The sequence below is a fragment of the Miscanthus floridulus genome, chromosome 5 (assembly GCF_019320115.1).
Source record: "Miscanthus floridulus cultivar M001 chromosome 5, ASM1932011v1, whole genome shotgun sequence".
NCBI lineage: Eukaryota > Viridiplantae > Streptophyta > Magnoliopsida > Poales > Poaceae > Miscanthus > Miscanthus floridulus.
In genome coordinates, this window is record NC_089584.1 from 130,657,541 (window position 1) to 130,676,078 (window position 18,538).

Below are 18,538 nucleotides of genomic sequence, written 5' to 3' on the forward strand. Positions count from 1 at the left end.
TAAAAGGACGTATGACATGTGTGAGGTTTTCCTGTGTTTGAACTTTGAACACTGCAGGCTGAGCCATCAGTGTGCTTTGTAGGGGTCATTCAGCTGTCTATTTCATAGTATCGTTAGGCTTCAGTCACTTCACAAGATCAGGTTGGTATGTTTAGCGAGCAGGGAACTTGAACACTGAGCAAAACGGCACGTTTGCAAGCTAAGCCACGGCCATTACTCCTCTCACAATATCTCAGCCAATGAAAGACTGCAGCTATATTTGTGCAGGGAAGCCAACAAAATAGTACAAATGGGCCTGGTGCCCCGCTGATGCCTTCTGGTGCTCACTACCCAGTCCGACATCGTCATGTGATAGCCAAACAGCACTCGTGCCCAGAACTGCCCTTGATTCCTTTTACCAAGCCTTGCCCTGCGTCCTGATCAAGTGATCATGAACAGTTCTGCAGAGTAGATTTCTTGATTTACCCTTCAAATCTTGGTTCTGACCTCTGTAAAATTAGGTGCTGGTGCTCCTGAGTGATGTTTACCCTACGGTGTTCTCTGACCTTATGTTAGAGGGTGAAATTGTTTTTAACTGAAGACAGGTGTCGACAGGCTGATGATCCTACAGGCCCAACTGTTATTTAATATTACTGTATTTGCGAAAATCATAAAGCACAGCGACAGATTCTTCACATTTTTGTGGCCACTGCCCACTGCTGCGTAAAGACAGATCGGTCTCAGGGGATCACTGGGCGTTCCACGCTGAAATCTGAAATGAAAAGACTAAGCTTATTAATTGGGAGTGCCAAAGCAGAAAATGGGTTCTGTCGGAGGTCTCCAGATCGGCATAAAATCGCCTAGGCCACTCCTGTCGGCTTCACCGTTATCGTGGACTGACCAGGTAAATTACCCCAACTGAACTGTATATCCTTGATCAGTTGCTCTCTAATAGGGAGATTTCACTTGATTGCTGCTCTCTTAGGCTGCCAATGCCATTTTTCCTTTAACCTCAGCTAACGAATTGGCAGTAGGTGAAGACTCCATTCAGCTCACTGAGACTGGTTTTTTGGGGAGACAAATAGGCGAGATCCGTTTTTGGAGTTCGTTTCGTTTCAGAGGTGGCATTTTCTGCCTCACTTATTATTTGTATAGGACAGCCTCTGAGCACTGCTGATGCAGCATCGCTGTGCTTTGCCTCCCCCCATCTTCCTCATGTGAATTTTAAAGGGAAGCGCCTGCTAGCAGCCACTTCTCCCTGCCTCCGCTTCTTTCTTCACTCTTGCACTCCCCCCTGCACTAGCAGTAGCAAGGCAGCGAGCTGCGCGCGCAATGCCCCAGGTGGACCTGGAGAGCCTGGTGTGCGGCGTGTCAGGCGCCGGCGCCGGGGACAGGAAGGTGTCGTGCGAGACGGTCATCGCGGGGGGCAGCGAGGACGCCTCGCCACCGCGGATGCCACCGCCTCCGCCGCCGGACCCGGACTTCCCGCCCGAGTCGATAACCATCCCCATCGGCGACGACGTGGCGTTCTCGGAGCTGAACCCGATATACGAACGGGACGACTCCACCAAGGGCAGCACCAACCCCAAGTTCGCGGCGGCCGTCGTGGCCAACCCCATCGCGGCCAAGACGCGGTCCAACTCCACGCGCGTCGCGGGCGCCCCGCCCCCCGCGGCCGGCACCACTTTCTTCGGCCTCCCGGCCAAGATCCGCCCCACCTTCTCCCGGCACCGGCCGTCGCAGGGCCGGATCTTGCACGACAAGCGCGCGGGCGGCGGCGGTGGTAGCGGCAGCGGCAGCAGGGGCGACGGCGAGGTAGAGCCTCGATCGCCCAAGGTGTCCTGCATTGGCAAGGTCCTGTCCGACCGGGAGCGGCACGGGCGGCGCCGGCGCGGGCGCCGCGGGTGGTGGCACGGCGTGGCGGCCATGTTCCGGTGCGACGGCTGCGCCCCTGTACCCGGCGACGCGTCCAGGAAGATGGCGCTGGAGGACGATGACGGAGAGCAGCAGCGACAGCAGGAGCCGGGCATCGCGGGAATGAGGAGGTTCAAGTCCGGGAGAAGAGCCGCTTCGTGGGCCGACGAGGCGCTGGCGGGCGACGAGGACGACGGGAAGGAGAGGCCCGACAGCCAGGACGCTGAGCAGTGGTCCCGGCGGCCGGTAATTTAGGTTGTGGCGAGGGCGGGAAACGATTGGATCGCGGAGGTGGCGTCCGCCGGGGCCCGCTGTAAGTGACTGCCGTGGTCGCCGATCGGTGGTGAGCCCGAGGCGTCTCAAGCTGATCGTATCGTCCGTCGGTCAGCCAGGGATGGTCGCGCGCACGGCTCTGATTGGTCCGTGCTCGATAGCGATCGTAGACTGGCCTATAGAACTGCGAGTTTTGGATTTCGGTGGATTGTTTCTGCATGGAATTTCGCAACACCTTTGGAAGAGCTTGTTTGTTGAACCTCGAACCAATCATCGGCGTAGGCTGTGTACACACTAGGGGCCTGTTTTGGTTTCCGGCTCCTAAATTTAGTCAGCTAAACTATCTTCTAAATTTTAGTCGGGCAACGTTTGGTTTGGTGGACTAATTATGACTAAACTTAACATGTGCATGTTTAGGATAATCAAAACGCCCCTAAGCTCCTGCCCCTGGCATTTGGCCGACGGGGAAGGGGAGGAAGGAGCATCGGCCGGCGGAGAAGGGGAGGAAGGAGAACTGACCGACGAAGAAGGGGAGGAAGAAGTGCCTGTCTGCCGGTGAGCTCCAGCGAGATCCGGTTAAGATGAGCTCCAGCGAGATCCTCTTCGTCTTCCTCCCCCTTTCCTCGCCTCCCGGTAACCGCCATAGCCAAAGAACCTAGCTACGGTGCCGGCGGGCGGTGCTGCTGCGCCAGCGGGTGGTGCTGGTGGCGCGTGAGATGGAGGATTGCGGCGGCGTCGCGGCCGGAGGCGGCGGCAAGAAGCCGTTCCAGCTGACACGGTCGCTGACGTACCACCACCTCCAGGGGCACTGGCCGGCGGCGTCGGCGGCCAGGTGGCGGAGGCAGCAGCTCGTGGACGAGCCACGCGCACAGCAGCCGCAGGCGGTGGTGTTGTACACGACGTCGCTGCGCGGGGTGCGCCGCACGTTCACTGACTGCACCGCGGTGCGCGCCATCCTGCGCGGGTTCCGCGTCGCCGTGGACAAGCGGGACGTGTCCATGGACGCCGCGATCCGCCGGGAGCTCCAGGCGCTGCTGGCCGCGCGGGGACGCGCCTTCGCGCTCCCGCAGCTGTTCATCAGCGGCCGCCTCGTCGGCGGCGCGGACGAGGTACGACAGCTCAACGAGACCGGCCAGCTCCGTCGGCTCCTCGACTACGCCGCCGGGCAGGACTCGGCCTTCGTCTGCGACGCCTACGGGACAGGGCAATTACGAGAGGCACCACCTGTTCAGCTGGGCTTTTAGTTCCTTTTAGTAAGCCTTGGGTTACTAGTTGGCTAAATGTCTAGCTGGGTGTTTGGATCCGACTACTAAAATTGAAGAGGTGTGTCGGAAGGATGTTGCATGGGGTGTTCGGATACTAATAAAAAAACAAATTACATAATCCGTCAGTACTTCACGAGATGAATTTTTAGGCCTAATTAATCCATCATTAGCACATGTTTACTGCAGCAAACATTGTCAAATCATGGATTAATTTGGCTCAAAAGATTCGTCTTGCAAATTAGTCGCAAACTATGTAATTAGTTTCGTAATTAGTCTATATTTAATACTCTATGCATGTGTCCAAACATCCGATGGGACAACGACTAAAATTTAGGAGGGACAACCAACACCCCCTTAGTCAAAGTGTTTAGTAAAAAAGTTACTAAAAGAGACTAAAGCTACTAAATTTAGAAGGTAAACCAAACACCCCCTGGTAGTACTATACCTCAGCAGTCAGCAATAACACAGGCGCACAATGGGCTCCGCCATTCGCGTGTCTTCCTCTTCATCAATCATCATCGTCATCGCAACTGTTCTTCAGACTTTGCATGCGGTTCTGTCCATGTTCTTTTCCGTCATCGTGTGACTCAATCGTCTGCTCGTCTCGTACCCCACGAAATCGTGGCTGTATCAGAGGCCAGCTGACAGAGTCATCCCAAACCCATACAGTCTTGGCAAGCAGCGTCCGCGTCCTTGCCTTGCCGGCGACGTACGGCACGGCAACGGCTTGACCGCTTGATGCCTTGTACGTGTACGTGTACGTGTAGTTGTAGCCGCCGCACGGACGCTGCCGCGCCACGCTTGGGCTTCGCCTGCTACGGTATCTAGGCCGGCCTCCTATAGTAGACTTTCTGAAGTCTGAAACCATGACATGTTTGCACGGTTCGTGTGAATGGATGCTTCGTTGTCAGACTTGAAACCCGACCCGTACGTAGGCACAGGTGTGGCGCTAGTTGCTTGCTTACATACAAGTGGGCCCGTTCGGCTGGTATTAAAGTCGGCTGATAAGCCGGCTGAAGCTGTTTTTGTTGTGAGAGTAAAATACAGACCCTCCATCCTTTTTCCCCATTTTTTATGGAACATGTTTTCCCAAGACCTGAAACATGGTACAGAAAAGAGTGATAAGGCTAATGAGGAAAACATTTCTGAGAATTCACGAAAACACAAAGATGAAAACTGATAATTGAATGGACCAGTAGCAGCCGGCTAGGGATCCAGCCGAGCTTGCTGCTTTCTCATCTGTCATCTCCAAGAAAGCCAACGCGCCACTGCAGAAACACAACTATTCAGGGCATGTACTTCTATCTCTCTACTACTAGGTGATGGACTACAGGCAAATTTCTAGCACGACAGATGGCTGGAAGGAAGATCGCCCTAAGCAAATTGCACCTATGTGTTTTAAGTTCCTTGACGGAAAATCTATGGATGTGCGGCCTACGATGTATGTCCAATGATCAAGAATTAAGATAATACGTGTCTCTTTGGGAAGTATTGCTGCCAATCCAACTACATGATCAACCTCATCAGATCACTAGGTGCTTCACAGTGGATGGAAACTACACTGTAACATCAACCTATAATGTTCAATTCATTGGTTCCTTCCCTGATCATCCTTGGGAGAAAGTATGGAAGGTCAAGGTTGAACCAAAGTACAGGTTGTTTTTCCCTTGGTTGCTGATCCAACGAAAGATATTGACTTCAGATAAATTCATTCGGCAAGGAGGCCAGGCAAAACCCTGTCTGGCAGCCATGCAGAACGCAAATGGAATCACCAAAGCACCTGGTGGCTAACTGCTCTTTCGCACATATGGTCTGGTCATTATTAGCTCAAAAGTTCAATCTATGATCACACTGAAAACACAACGAGCACAAAAATCAAGCTCTGGTGGTTTGCCATGATTGGGCCTTGGACAACTCGGTGACTGACAGAACGCGTGCCCAACTGCCCAAGTTGTCATCTAAGCCATCTGGAACCTATAAAAAGAGCGTTGCAGACGAGCTTTCAACAATAAAACGCAAAAACCAGCATAGGTAGCGGGCCTAATTCAACAAGACATCCTACTGTAACGAGTCTAAAATTTGAAATACATAGGTAAGAAAATTAATGTTTATGATACTAAATAAGTATAGTACGAAAATATATCTCATGACAAATCTATAGTTATCAAATCTTACAAAAGAATGATAATTTTTTTTTGTAGTCAGTCAAATTCAAGATTCTTGAACTTGATAATGTGCTATTATTAATGTGTCTAAAGTTTGACCAAATACATTGGTTAAAATATTAATATTTATGACACTAAATAAGTACAGTATGAAAATATATCTCATAACAAATCTAATGCGACTTATTCGATATTATAGATATTGATAATTCTTATTTGTTTATAGTCAGCCAAATTCAAGATATTTTAATTTGATTTTGTGTTATTATTGTATTTTTTTTGTGGATGAATGGAGTACGATAGAGAGCGGAGGCACTTAGACAAAAAAAAAAACAATAACATTAACAGGAAGAATAAAAATGAATAAATACAATTACTCGTGTGATTGACACTTCTAAACCACCAATCGCAGCCACTTCTCACAATTCATCTCGTTCTTTCAGGCTTCAAAGTGACTCAACTAGCTGATCGTTAGCAAAAACAAGTACTCCTACATGAGCAAGCTAGCTATTACTCGTCTATCTAGTACCCTTCCTCCACGGTAGTGCAGGCACATAACAAAACACCAAACTGTCTATCCTTGCATCACAAAAGAGAAGCACAATGAGCAAGAGCCTGTTCTTTGGACACACACAACATAAGCAAATGATTCATAAGCACTGGGTGGCTAATTCAACTGATCTTCATATCTTGTGAAGTAGTGAACCCTGCATGAGTCTGTGAACTGTCACTTGCATCATAATGCATCTAGACGAGTGACCAAATAGGCAAATAGATACGTACTATATAACTAGTTCCGCTACAGGGACACTGGGACTGTGGGACAGGAATAGAGAGTGTTAGGCTAGTAGGTCAAGCATTGTGATCCAAGGAATAAAGCCCGGTCCTCTAGCCTTGAAATCTCAATCACACACAATGCTACATGGGGAATAACTTTCCAATAAGGGTGTACCAGACAAAAGGCGCTGAGATATTCGTCGATCCACTCGTGCGTCCTCTTTCGTGCAAACGGCGCCACGCCCCTTCGTGATCGATCAAGGCGACGAAACATCCGGTTTGGAGGAGTTGTTTTGTTAGGTTTGAGCTCTCAAGAGGACATCCTCCACAACACTCCGCTAATACCTGCACTGCACTGCTACAACAGGCCAATGCTTCGATTCAACCTGCCAAACAACACAGCGACGAGGAGTGGTCAACAGCTAGCAGCAGCCTGCAGCGTGCTGACCGAACGTCCTGTGTGCGGACAGCGACGAGACTGAGCCCTATCTGAAACGTCCGCATGCGAGAATTTTGATGGGTCCTTGCGGATGACGCGAAAATGTTTCGACGGCTCTCGGTGATCTGCTGGTCCGTTCGGGCGGCGCCCTCACCGGACGAACGGAGGGACCAGCTGCACTGCACTGCAGGAACGGGCCTCAAGTCCTCAACAAACGGGGCGCCACTCGTCTGCCGCATGCATCATATCTGCGAGAATTTTGATGGGTCCTTGCGGATGACGCGAAAATGTTTCGACGGCTCTCGGTGATCTGCTGGGCCGTTCGGGCGGCGCCCTCACCGGACGAACGGAGGGACCAGCTGCACTGCAGTGCAGGAACGGGCCTCAAGTCCTCAACAAACGGGGCGCCACTCGTCTGCCGCATGCATCATATCACATGGCTCACCAGAAACTAATTGCCAAAGTGTCGCCGCTTGGACGACAGGACCTGTTACCTAACCACACGAGCTCAGCCGAGAGCAACGCTTAGGGTCATTTGGAACGTTAGAATTTTATAGGAATCCTACATGGATTTCGTCGGAATCAGTTTGCTTTTAAAGGAAAAACGCAGCAGAAAAATCTCCCGCGTTCTGAAGGAGGCCTTGGTCTCTCACGCTCACGCACCGTTGGGTTGGAAATTTGAATTCTCATTGTCATGCGGGATTTGTTTTTTTTCCTAAGCCATTTTTTAGACTAAACTGCATCAGGAACAGGAGATGGGAAAGAAAATTGAGATGATTTCAGTGTCACTGTGTCCGACGTTAACTCGCTGTCAGTGAGGGCAATGCAGCGCACCGGCCCCGGCCGGCACTGATGAGTGGCGACGACAACTCAGACCGGATTGCGTCAGTCGGAAGGGAAGCTGCCAATGATTTGCGAGCCTTTCTCTCTGGGCGGTACGTGTGGAGGAAGCCTCATCAGAGGAATAATGCGGCGAGCAGGACAACCAACCCCATCCGATACGTTATCTGCAAGCGATTGCAAGCCACCAGGGACAACAGAACACAGAGATGATTGTGTTTGCTCTTGCTGCTGGGTTTTGACATTCCCCGTTTCAGTTTCAGTTTCAGTTTCAGGCTGCCGCCGCCAAAGGTTAACTACTGGTTAACTGGTATCAGGCCAACTTGGAAAAACGCGGCTAAATGTTTGGTTCGTCCGTTGGGTCAAAAGCTCAGGAATGCCCGCGCTTTCGACGATGCGATCAACCTCACCTTTAGGTGTTTCCACATCTCGAAAGGTTTGTGCACAGAGAAGAAAAGGTCACCTTTTCAAGATCATTGCTGGGGGGGAATAAGAGAAAAGATAAGAGCTTTTGGAGCAGCCACACTGTCGTGCCAAATTTCCGAATCTAGGCCTACCCTATGGTTGAATTGAAATGCATATTTTCGTATACAAGATTACAAGGTATCAGTATCACTGACTAACAGTAGGAATATGATTGTCGGAGTATTACAATTGCTTGCAGAAGCAGTAATAGTATCACTCTCTCTGTCAAAAAGGTTGCGCTCACCGCCGATCTGGACGAGGAGGAGAACATGGACGTGTAGTACGGGTTGAGCGACCCGCCCGGACTCGAACCGCCGCCGGAGCCGGCGTTGAGCGTGTACACCGGCGAGCCGTTGGGGTAGAACAGCCCGTAGTTACGCTCCGACGTGGGCCCTGGCTTCATGTCCTCGTTGAAGAGCGCGAACACGTACACGTCGACGGGCACGTTGGGCTTGAGCGGCGTCCCCTGGTTCATGGCGATCCTCTGCATCAGGTTGCCGTTGTACGCCGCCGCGTTCTGCACCGTGGCGCCGGTCTCGTCCTCGTCGCCCTTGGACGGCCACCCGGTCTCCGAGATCCTCACGCCCACGTCCGTGTGCCCCATGGCCTTCATGGCGGCGTACACGGCGTCGATCTGGGCGTAGAGCATGTTGTCGTAGTTGAGGCCGGTGTTGGGGTCCCGGACGCCCGGGTTGGGCTCGAACAGCACGTACGGCAGCGACACGCTGCCCGGGCTCGCCTTGTACGCGAAGAACGGGTACGCGTTGATGAGGAACGGCGACCCCGTCTGGCCGTGGAAGTCGAGGATGGGCTGGATGTACTCGGCGAGGTCCTCCCGGAACGCGCCCGACGACGGCGGGAAGCTGGTGGCGAGCACGTTCACGGAGTGCGCCGACGACACCGTGACCTGGCTGCCGAGGCCCAGCGCGCCGAGCGCGGCGTACACGGCCTTCATGGCGGGGAGGAGGCTGGCCATCATGGCCGTGTCGGTGCTGGAGAAGACCTCGTTGCCGACGGTGATGCAGGTGATGCGCGTGGCCGGGATGTAGGGCTGCACGTTCGTCGCCACCCACTGGCGCGCCGCGGCGGGGCTGGCCGCCATCGTCTGCAAGTTCTCGTTGCCCACGGCGATGATGAACTCCACGCCGGTGTTGGCGAACGCCGTCAGCACCCGGGGGTCCGCGTCGTAGAGCTTCACCTTGTTCACGTTCATCGACTGGAGGAGACCCGCCACCTGCGTCGGCTCCGGCAGGTTGTTCGCGATCTGCCCATAGTTGATCCCGAACTTCTGCTGCGCCGACACTGCCAGATTAACACGCGCGGGGACGCTCATTATTAGCACTGGGTAATGGCGCACTTAAAGTGCTGACGCTATTTTGTAGTAGTATTTTTCTCTCAACGGAATTGAATTTCCTTTTCAGACAGACCCATGAAATGCTTTAGGTGCAAAGTCGCTTTCGTGATTAAACAGCATAAAAAAATTGTTCGGTGGCAAGAGAAGAGAGCACCTATACACCTACAATCAATAATGTATACGGAAGCAGACGGAATGATCATTCATAGTAGGGGCAGAGCGAGAAATCATCTATGAGTGAGAGAGGCAAAATGCTATGATTTAAACAACTAGAGATGTAAAACCAGAATTTTCAGCAAACTGCACGGTAGAATTATCATGATTCAGAGAACATGGGTCACTTAGAAGTGTACGGTTTCAGAAAGAAATCGTGTAATGGACCAGCTGCAGCTGCTGGTGGAAGTGGAACTGTGGATGCTCGTCAGAGCTGAGTTAGCAACCGGGCTCGCTCAATTCTGGTCCGCTTTGCTGGCTTTGCCGGATCTCATCCACAGGTCTCCATGTTCTTGGTTCGCAACTGCTTCCAGTGTTGCCCTGTATCCTTGTCCATACGGAGAAAGAACCGGCGACGAAAAAGAGCTCTGTATCCTTTTCCATACGGAGAAGAAACTGGAACGTAGCATCGTGCCAGAACCCAAAAGAACCGATATAGCAACTCACGTCACACGAGGACAGACGGACGCGACACTGATGCGAGCCATGGCGGGAAGAGGCAGAGCACGAGCAAGAAGACGGAGAATCCATAGCGATACAATAGAAGCAAGCAGGGAGCGACCAAAGCCGGCGACTGAATTACCTGAGACGAGCGCGACCGCGAGCTCGAGAGCCAGGGAGAGCAGAAGCGAGGAGGCGCGGACGCGGAGCCCCATTTCCGCCCAGGCTCCCCTCCTCCTCCTTCCCTTGTCTGTTGTGTTGCTCGCCGATACAGAGATGGTAGTTGCGTTCGATAGAGCCTCCTCCCCTCGGTACCAGTGGCCGTGACGCCCCCCTCGGTTTTATACCCTACTCGGCTACTCCATCCCAGCGACGGCGCCATGCCCGTTAGCAAATTTTCAGAAAATAAATGCGTTGCGTTTACATGCAGGGATCGGGAAGAGGAAAAAAATCTCTCTCTCCCTCCCTCGTCTGTTCATCTCAGGTCGGCCGGCCCGGGGGCGTCGGCGTCACAACTCACAACACCCTCTCACCGGCACGTGCGCGCGTCGGTCGCGGCAGCTCCCTTTACGCTTCCTGCGCCTGCCCACCACCTCTGATTCTGGCTTCTGCCCTGCTTCCGTTCGCCGCCGAGAGCGTGTGTGATTTCGCCCGCCTGCTGCACACTCAGAATTGGCCGTTCCGTGCTTCCACTAGTCACAGTCGCCGCGTACGTGTTCGGTGTCCACCAAGGCTGGTCACGCCTCTCGATAATATGTTTCCTGTGCAGCTTCGTGTGAGTCTGAGTGAGATTTGGCGACGACGGTTTGAGAAACTCTGCTGTCCAAGACCATCTAGTGTCCAAGACTCTTTTAACCAGAGATGTCCCGTCCATCCATGATCGTAAATTTTCAATCGGAATAGTATTTTTCCCTCGCACAAACCAGCCAGCAGTACTTCTTCACAAACCAGCAACGATACGAACCAGCCAACCGAACAGGCTGCCAGTGTCCAAGACCACTCAGACCTTCTGCCCAACTAGCGAGTACACCATGTTCGCTTGTGCTTGTTTGGCTTATAAACTGTATTTTTTCAGCCAACGAACATTATTTTTCTCTCACACTAAATCAGTCAACAATACTTTCAACCGTGGCTTATCAGCCAAACAAGCCCAAACGAACAGGACGATAGAAATAAGAGATGACACCAGGTCAAGTCGACGGCGCAGCTAGAGGTCACCCTGAGACAGCAAACCACTACCGCGCAAAACACCAACAGTCTTATCCTAACATGACTCCTCTTAAAAGGTTTGCCACATCCAATGATGGTGGTTTGTTGTGAGAGAAAAACACTGTTGGTTGGTTGGTTTCTAAGCTGGTTTGAGCTGGCTGGTGCTAGTTTGTTGTGAGAGAAAAACATTATTGGCTGATTGAATAAGTCTGGCTAAAACCAATCAACGAATGGGATAGATGGCGTCGTCGCATGACCAAATGAATTGGTGCTAGGTTTTCACCCACACATATGGACACTAGTGTAGGAGACGCAACGAGTTCCAAGATGAGTAGGCCACAATAAATTGGTGCTAGGCTTTCGCTCATACATAAGGATATACTAGCATAGGAGACTCCTTCAAAACATACTAGTGTAGGAGATGCAACGAAAAGATAAATGAGTAGGCTGTAGGAAGGCCACGCCTCCAGCAAGCGAGCGACGAGGGTGTGACGCTCTGTTTTTTCTCTCTGGTGAAGAATATGTTTTCCCCTCTTTTTGTTTCCTGAGGGTATGGATAAGATTTTTTATTTATTTTTTGCCGTGCACGGTGGAGGGCTGTTCTTCAGTTCGGGGGTCGCACGTCACCGCACCTTGTCTGATCTGACGAGGCGATGAAGTGACTGAATTGAGTTGTGCTGTTGAGGCCCCCTGGCTCCCTATCCCTTGGCGGGACACGAGAAGAGGAATCCTAGGAAGTAAACCTTCTTCCTGTTCCAGTCAGTTATGCATGGGGACACAGAATGAACGACTGCTGTTCTCCCGAGCAGTCTGAACTCTGAAGAGAACCGGGCGTGGTGAACGGCCGTCCCTTTGCAGCTTTGCTTATTTTAACCTGAAGCGTGTCTTTGTAAGCAACCTGAAGAACGCGCTGCATCGTATCCAGCAATCATGTCCCCACTTCTCAAATGCAACGGATCCTACGTCTCTCTTCCAATTAATAATAAGCAAACAAATAGGACAGATCGTGTGGAGCTAGACGTGCCAGCCATGCCGTGGATGGCGTGCCATGGTACTAGTAGCTGCTGTCGCTACAGATGATTGAACTGAACTGAAAACAACATGCAAGTAGTTCTGGATGTTCTTGAAGCCAGGAAAACTGGGGCACTGTGCGTCTTATTACCAATAACCAAACGATGCCACTAGCAGTAGCAGGGCTACCGAATTTAGCAGGTCTGGTCTGGTAGCATGGAAACGGACCACACGGGATGGTGTGTTATTACTCCTGCTTCCCTTCCCGTGCGAATCATCACCAAACGTTGCCGACTTGTCCAATCAGTGGATGATGGGTCCACATCCTCATAAACTGCATTAGACTTCAGGCTCCACCTGCATATATGGAACAACTAACCACGCAACCGTAGCACAACGATAACATAATTTTTCGAAGGTGCGTGTTGCGGCTGGCTACTGCGTTACACAGCACACGGCGCATCATTCATATGCGTCCAGACATAATCCTTCTCCTGCCGTGATAAAACTGCGTTTGATTACCAATTAGTATAAGGTATGGATCATTTCATTTGATTTCCCAGTCTGTTCACATCTCTGTCATCCATGCTATAGGCCTAAAATACAGAGTTCAGAAAGCAAAAGTGCTCACACCTTAATCTTGCTTTCCTTGTTGTTCACGGATGTTTCTTCTGCTACCCCCACGATGTCAATGCATGGTGCGTCATGTTGACAACCACTGGAAAAGCTATACCACTTTTTGATCATGATGGAAGTCCAAATCTCTGTATAGGAACACCTAGGTAAAAAGTAGCATGTCTTTATGTGACTATCTACGAATGGTCGAGTATAATTTATTGGGCCAACCGATAATATGGATCGGCCTTAATATTTTTTTATTACGAACATAAATACTATTAATGTTTTTATTGACAATTCGTGGCGTCACCTAGTAAATTGTATCACCGTGCATATTGTTCAGATGGCTTAGCACGCTAGGATTCATGATTTATACTGGTTTGGGCAAATGCTCTCCGTCTAGTTCGGAAAGGGCGTTTGTGTTCCTGAGCTTAAGTGCCTCGAAGCTTGTGGTAGTGATTACAAACGAGAGGATCTGATTGTTCTAGCGTTGTGTCCACACACAAAATGAGAGAGAGACCCTGCCACCCCAACCTCCCGTCTGCTGTCACATTTGTGCTTGGATGGAGAATGTGTGGCAGACTGGCAGTTCACTTCCCGTGCGTTGCGTTCGTCATCGTGGGAATAATGTTCCCAGTCATAGGTAAGGTTTGTCCACTTTTTACTGTGTTGTGCGGGGTAGACCTGAGCATTTTGCGGGCTGGGCTGGGCCGAAAAAAACATGGTTATTTCGGTCCAAAAAAAGTCTCGTCCATAACCGTCCCACCGGACAGGTCGGGCCTATTTTTCGAGCCAGGTTCGGACCGAGCCCAGGCCTGGGCGGGCCCTGCCTGCGCATTTTATAGTATAAAATAGTAAAAAATAGTATTTTGGGCTAGGCTCAGGCCAAGAAAATTATTTTTGAACAGCAGAATCTGTGCCCAGGACCTGTCCAATAAGGTTAATGGGCGAGCTAAAACCCATCAGGCTCGGGCCGGGCTTAATTTGCTCAGGTCGGGGCATGTTGCGCCTTGTGCCACATCCGGGTGGTATGCCCAAGCCTTCGGCGTGAGCGTCACGTTCGAGTTACTGAGTGCCTCACGTTTGGGTTACTATGTCGTACGACAAGCTTTGACCCTTCTAACGAAAGGAAACTCGCCAAGTTTGTTCGTGTCCCCCTCGGGGTGGGTCCCTTGGGGAAGTCCTCAAGTGGCACATGCTCCTTCTCCTCGTCGGGCCTTCCTGACTTTTGGGAGCCCAGTCGGGGGCATTCCCAACCAGCGGATGGGCCCAACGGCCTAGGTCACTTCGTTGTGGGTTCGCCATGGAGGCCACTACGTCTGGGTCCCCATATGGGTCAGGGTTTGAGCCACGGGACTCGGGTGTCGTAGTTGTATTCTCGGGGCGATGTGGTTACCTTTGATATAGGAAATTATAAAGTTCTAGAAAATATGAGATACAAGATTAAAAAGTATCATTATAACACATTAAGGTTATTAGCAGTATGTCAAATTAAATAAGTATGTAAGTGAACTATGAATTTAATTTTATCTAATTTCACTAAAATATGATATTCATCGATGTATTTTTAAGCATAAACGTGCTTACAAGCTATGACCAATCATATTTACTTGAAAAAATAAAGAAGATCAACAAATTAAATAAAAAAATTTATGTGATGAGTGGGTCAGCTTATGTTGTCTATTGTATTAGGTCAATATGTTCTCACACTATCAACCCATTTAGATTTTAAAAATCGACCCTATAATTTTGGTCTTACTTTTGTTATTTTGTGGATCGGGTTTACTATCTACCGACCCGATCCGTTCCTATCTCCGTCCGTAGCAGATCTACGTGAATCTTTTAGAGTAGAGCAGAAATAAAACAATAGTGATTATAAACACCCATATTCAACCAAAGAGATGAACTTGATGAAAAACATGTAGCAATTTTGCCGAGACGCGAACCAAGCGTTCGATCACCCCAATCGACGCCACCTGCGGCGTCAGTTTTGATTGATGGGTGGAAAAAAGTGGAACGATCGTGGCCGCTATCGGTCAGATCCACACGTGCGGGAGAGGAGGACGCCTATCGTCGCCACGTCGGAAAAGGGACCCGGGCGCACGCTGCACACGACTAGAGGCTGACCAAACGGTGGATGTCCCCACGTCAGCCGGTCAAAGCAATTAAGCAAATCTACTTAATGGAAAACATGTGACCCTCAGTCGCGCGACGGGTAAAATCTGACGGCCTGATCGAACCATCGCTGTTCCGCCGCCGCGCGTGAGGATTTCAGAGGGATGCATGCACATGGCGGATTCAGACGGCAGAGCTTTCACCAGCGTGGATGGCGAGGTTATCTCACATGGCTTGGTTTTGTTGACTCGTTTCGATGCGAGAAGTCGGCTGTCTCCCATCCCCTGGTGTTTGAACTTGGAAAACAATCAGCATCTTATCGGGAACAGCAGGTCTGATCACCGATCGGGCCAGGGAAAAGCAGATGTACTGATTTCGGAGTCAATCATGTGGATGTCGTTATCATACAGCAGGCTATCATCTGGTGTATAGCGTGCCAGCATAGCTAATTTAGCCTACCAAACGATGGTTGATTGATAGTATGATATTGGCCTTCCGCTGCTGCTGCTGCCGCCGCCAGTGGTGGAGACTGGAATAATTTTGGCCGCTTCACTGAAAAAACAAGCCAAAACATTGTTCCGGTTGATTTGTTGTGAGAAAAAAATATTGTTCGACCGAAAAAAAAGAAGCTGAAAAAGACGGATTATAAGAGAAATGAACATGGCCTTAAGGTGTGGCAAAGTTTATAAAAGATGAAACATCTAATATACATCTATGCAATGGCTCACTATAAAATTACATGAATATATATTGCTTTGTGATCAACAAATCTCTAAAACGATTCACGCACCATTCCCGGGCTTCCCATCGGGCCACGTCTACAGTAAAAGCTAGGCCATCGGATCGGGCATCAATGGTCAAGGGATGCTGGACTTTAGCGAAGGTCAAGGGATGATGGTCTTTAGCGAAGGCTAGCCCCGTGGCCCGGGCACCCACGCGCGACCCGTGCCGGCTAGCGACCCTGCGTGAGCCCCGCCTTGCCTCGCTCCCTTCTCCCGTCCCGCGGTCGCCGCAACCGTCGCCCCAGGCCGGTCCTCTGCCCTGCTGTCTCCGCCTGCGCCCCTGCCATGTCGTGCCCGGCGCCCTTGGCGTTGCGGTCGCGATCCTCCCATTCCGCCGGCTCCTCCCTCCGCACGTCTTCGTCTTCCCTTCTTCCTCCTCCCCTTCCTCTGCAGCCACTTGCGCGCGGATCTGGGGAAGCGGAGGCAGGGCCCGGGTGTCCACCGCAGCCGTCCTCCCACACGGCGCTATCCCCGTACCGCATGCCGCCATGGCCTCCCGGAGTGCCGGCCCGGCCATGACGACCACCGTGCCATACCTGCGCCGCTTCGACTCCACCTCGCCCCGTTCGCCGCACTGGCGGGAGGGATGAAGTTTCCCGCCTCTTTGCGGTGTTTCAAATTTCAGTTCGTTCACGTAGTCACATACTCGTATCATATGATCAGCGGGCTGGTTCCGGAGATACAGCCAAAACACAATAGAGAGAGTTCTGAACTGGACACATGCTCCTTGCACACCCATCAAGCTGTGTGCCTGAGTCCACGTTCTCTGCACAGCGTTCGATCTTACACGACGCACGCACCAGAAATATTGGTCCCTTGGACCTTGGTTCCAGAGATACAGCCAAAACACAATGCAGAGGATTCTGGACTGGACGCATGCTCGTTGCACGCCCATCAAGCTGTGTCAAAGTTTCTCTGCAGAGCGTTCGATCTTACACGACGCACGCACCTGAAATGTTGCATTGCATGTCGCGTATGTGACGCGCAGGAGCCATGTGTGATCGATCTCTTCTCTGAATATATTCTATTTTTTATTTTGCTTGAAACATGAAAAGGGTGTTCACCCGAAAAGAGTAAGTGAAAAATGGTTTAATAACAAGTAAGAAGCACTATTTGCAACTTGCATTTTTCCCCGTGGCTTCTTTAAGCGACGTCAGTACAACGCCCCGCACGCACACTATAGGCACATGGACGCATGTGCACCCCACCCCCACAGACACGCCACCGACATGACACGAGGCTGCGTAGCTCACACTTGGGACTTGACCGCGTCGCTGTACCCCGTGAGCCCGTCGTAGTACCTGGACCAGAGCATGATGCCCCCGTACTTGGTGGAGTTCTTCACCACCGGCAGCACCTGCGACACAAGGTCACTCGCCGGCACGAACCCGCTGCCCGCGGCCTGGGGCGCGGCCGGGAGGCCGAGGAACACCCGCCCGGCCCTGATGGACGTCCACTGCGCCCACGCGCTCGCCAGGCTGCCCACGCCGGCGCTCGCGCTGTACTGGCACGGCGGGTTGTTGTAGAACTGCACCCACACGTAGTCGAACAGCCCCGTGCCGAGCGCCGTGCCCAGCGACGCGTCCGGGAACGGGCACTGCGGCGCCGCCGACAGGTACACCCGCCGGGAGTAGGACTTGAGGGCTTTCGCCAGGTCGTCCCAGTAAAGGCTCCCGCCGCTCTCGATGTCGAAGTCGATGCCGTCGAGGACCGCGTCGCCGAGAGGCCTGGCCTTGGACGACCTGCCGCCGAGGTAGTTGTTCCAGAGGTACGCCGCGACGCTCCTCGCATCGTCCGGCGACGAGAGCCCGTAGCTGCCGCTACCGCCGCCGATGGAGAGCAGGACCTTGATGCCCATGCGCTGGCACGCCTTGATGTCGGCGCCCACGCCCGTGCACCCGTTGCTCGCGGGGTCGCAGTGTCCCGCCAGGTTCAGCACCGGCGTCTGGCCCTTGCCGAACGTGGGGAGGAACGCCACGTTGACGAACTTGTAGTTGCCCGTGGCGCAGGTCTGCGCCAGCGTCCCCTCGTTGCCGTTCTGGCCCCAGTAGATGGCGATGCCGCCGGCGCGCGCTCCCGCGGCTACCCCGGCCAATGCAAACGCCGTGGCCAGCAGCATTGGCAGAGAGGGGTTGCTTCTAGCCATCTTGTTTTTTCTCGGGTTCTTCAGTTCTTGGTATATGGACTGTGAGTATGAATTGTGCTTGAAAGTCGATCCCTGGTCTTTATATAGCTGATGATGAATCCGTTGAGCAATGTGGTGCGCAACTAGCAGCGGCGCAGTTCTGTTCTAACTACGAAATCCTTCACATTCAGTATTTGTTAGGTGTGGTAGACGCCACAAGTTGACTGGGCGAGATGGCGCAATTTGTGGTCGAGATTTGGGATTTATCATCTAGAGCTGGGCATTGTCAAATATTATACTCTTGCTGTCTTGCATCTTGGCCTGTTCGCTTGTTGGTTTCAGGCAGCCCAAACCAACCAGCCAACAGTGTTTCTCTCTCACAATAAACCAGCACCAGCCAGCTCAAACCAGCCCAGAAACGAACCAGCGAACAGGCCTTACTGATCGTGCGTCAAAGTGCGACGACCATTTCTCCCCGACTCTTAGAAATTTGCACGCTTGCCTCTTAGCAGAATTCACAGACGCGCGAGGGCAACGTACTGGACACTTGGAC

The 18,538-nt window shown here is 51.9% G+C and overlaps 4 protein-coding genes across 4 annotated transcripts; 2 read left to right on the top strand and 2 right to left on the bottom strand.

Moving 5' to 3' along the window:
• The first annotated feature begins 991 nt into the window (after positions 1 to 991).
• On the top strand, positions 992 to 2,843 carry LOC136453603 (uncharacterized). The gene is made up of 2 exons (XM_066454158.1): positions 992 to 2,206; positions 2,584 to 2,843. The coding sequence occupies exon 1, from the start codon at positions 1,312 to 1,314 to the stop codon at positions 2,146 to 2,148; it is 837 nt and encodes a 278-aa protein (XP_066310255.1). The 5' UTR covers positions 992 to 1,311; the 3' UTR covers positions 2,149 to 2,206; positions 2,584 to 2,843.
• Positions 2,844 to 2,862: 19 nt separating this feature from the next.
• LOC136453604 (uncharacterized protein At5g39865-like) lies at positions 2,863 to 3,528 on the top strand. The gene has a single exon (XM_066454159.1). It carries the CDS (start codon positions 2,883 to 2,885, stop codon positions 3,408 to 3,410), a length of 528 nt encoding a protein of 175 aa, XP_066310256.1. The 5' UTR covers positions 2,863 to 2,882; the 3' UTR covers positions 3,411 to 3,528.
• A 4,592-nt stretch (positions 3,529 to 8,120) lies between these two features.
• LOC136453605 (glucan endo-1,3-beta-glucosidase 14-like) lies at positions 8,121 to 10,780 on the bottom strand. The gene is made up of 2 exons (XM_066454160.1): positions 10,268 to 10,780; positions 8,121 to 9,419 (listed from the first exon to the last, which is right to left on the bottom strand). The coding sequence occupies exons 1-2, from the start codon at positions 10,338 to 10,340 to the stop codon at positions 8,272 to 8,274; spliced, it is 1,221 nt and encodes a 406-aa protein (XP_066310257.1). The 5' UTR covers positions 10,341 to 10,780; the 3' UTR covers positions 8,121 to 8,271.
• Positions 10,781 to 16,894: 6,114 nt separating this feature from the next.
• On the bottom strand, positions 16,895 to 18,230 carry LOC136450791 (acidic endochitinase-like). The gene has a single exon (XM_066451407.1). It carries the CDS (start codon positions 18,004 to 18,006, stop codon positions 17,110 to 17,112), a length of 897 nt encoding a protein of 298 aa, XP_066307504.1. The 5' UTR covers positions 18,007 to 18,230; the 3' UTR covers positions 16,895 to 17,109.
• Positions 18,231 to 18,538: the final 308 nt, after the last annotated feature.

Coding starts and splice junctions, on each gene's coding strand:
- LOC136453603 (XM_066454158.1), top strand. CDS start 1,312: ATGCCCCAGGTGGACCTGGAGAGCCTGGTGTGCGGCGTGTCAGGCGCC.
- LOC136453604 (XM_066454159.1), top strand. CDS start 2,883: ATGGAGGATTGCGGCGGCGTCGCGGCCGGAGGCGGCGGCAAGAAGCCG.
- LOC136453605 (XM_066454160.1), bottom strand. CDS start 10,340: ATGGGGCTCCGCGTCCGCGCCTCCTCGCTTCTGCTCTCCCTGGCTCTC. Junction 9,420..10,267: donor CGCGGTCGCGCTCGTCTCAG/GTAATTCAGTCG, acceptor TTAATCTGGCAG/TGTCGGCGCAGCAGAAGTTC.
- LOC136450791 (XM_066451407.1), bottom strand. CDS start 18,006: ATGGCTAGAAGCAACCCCTCTCTGCCAATGCTGCTGGCCACGGCGTTT.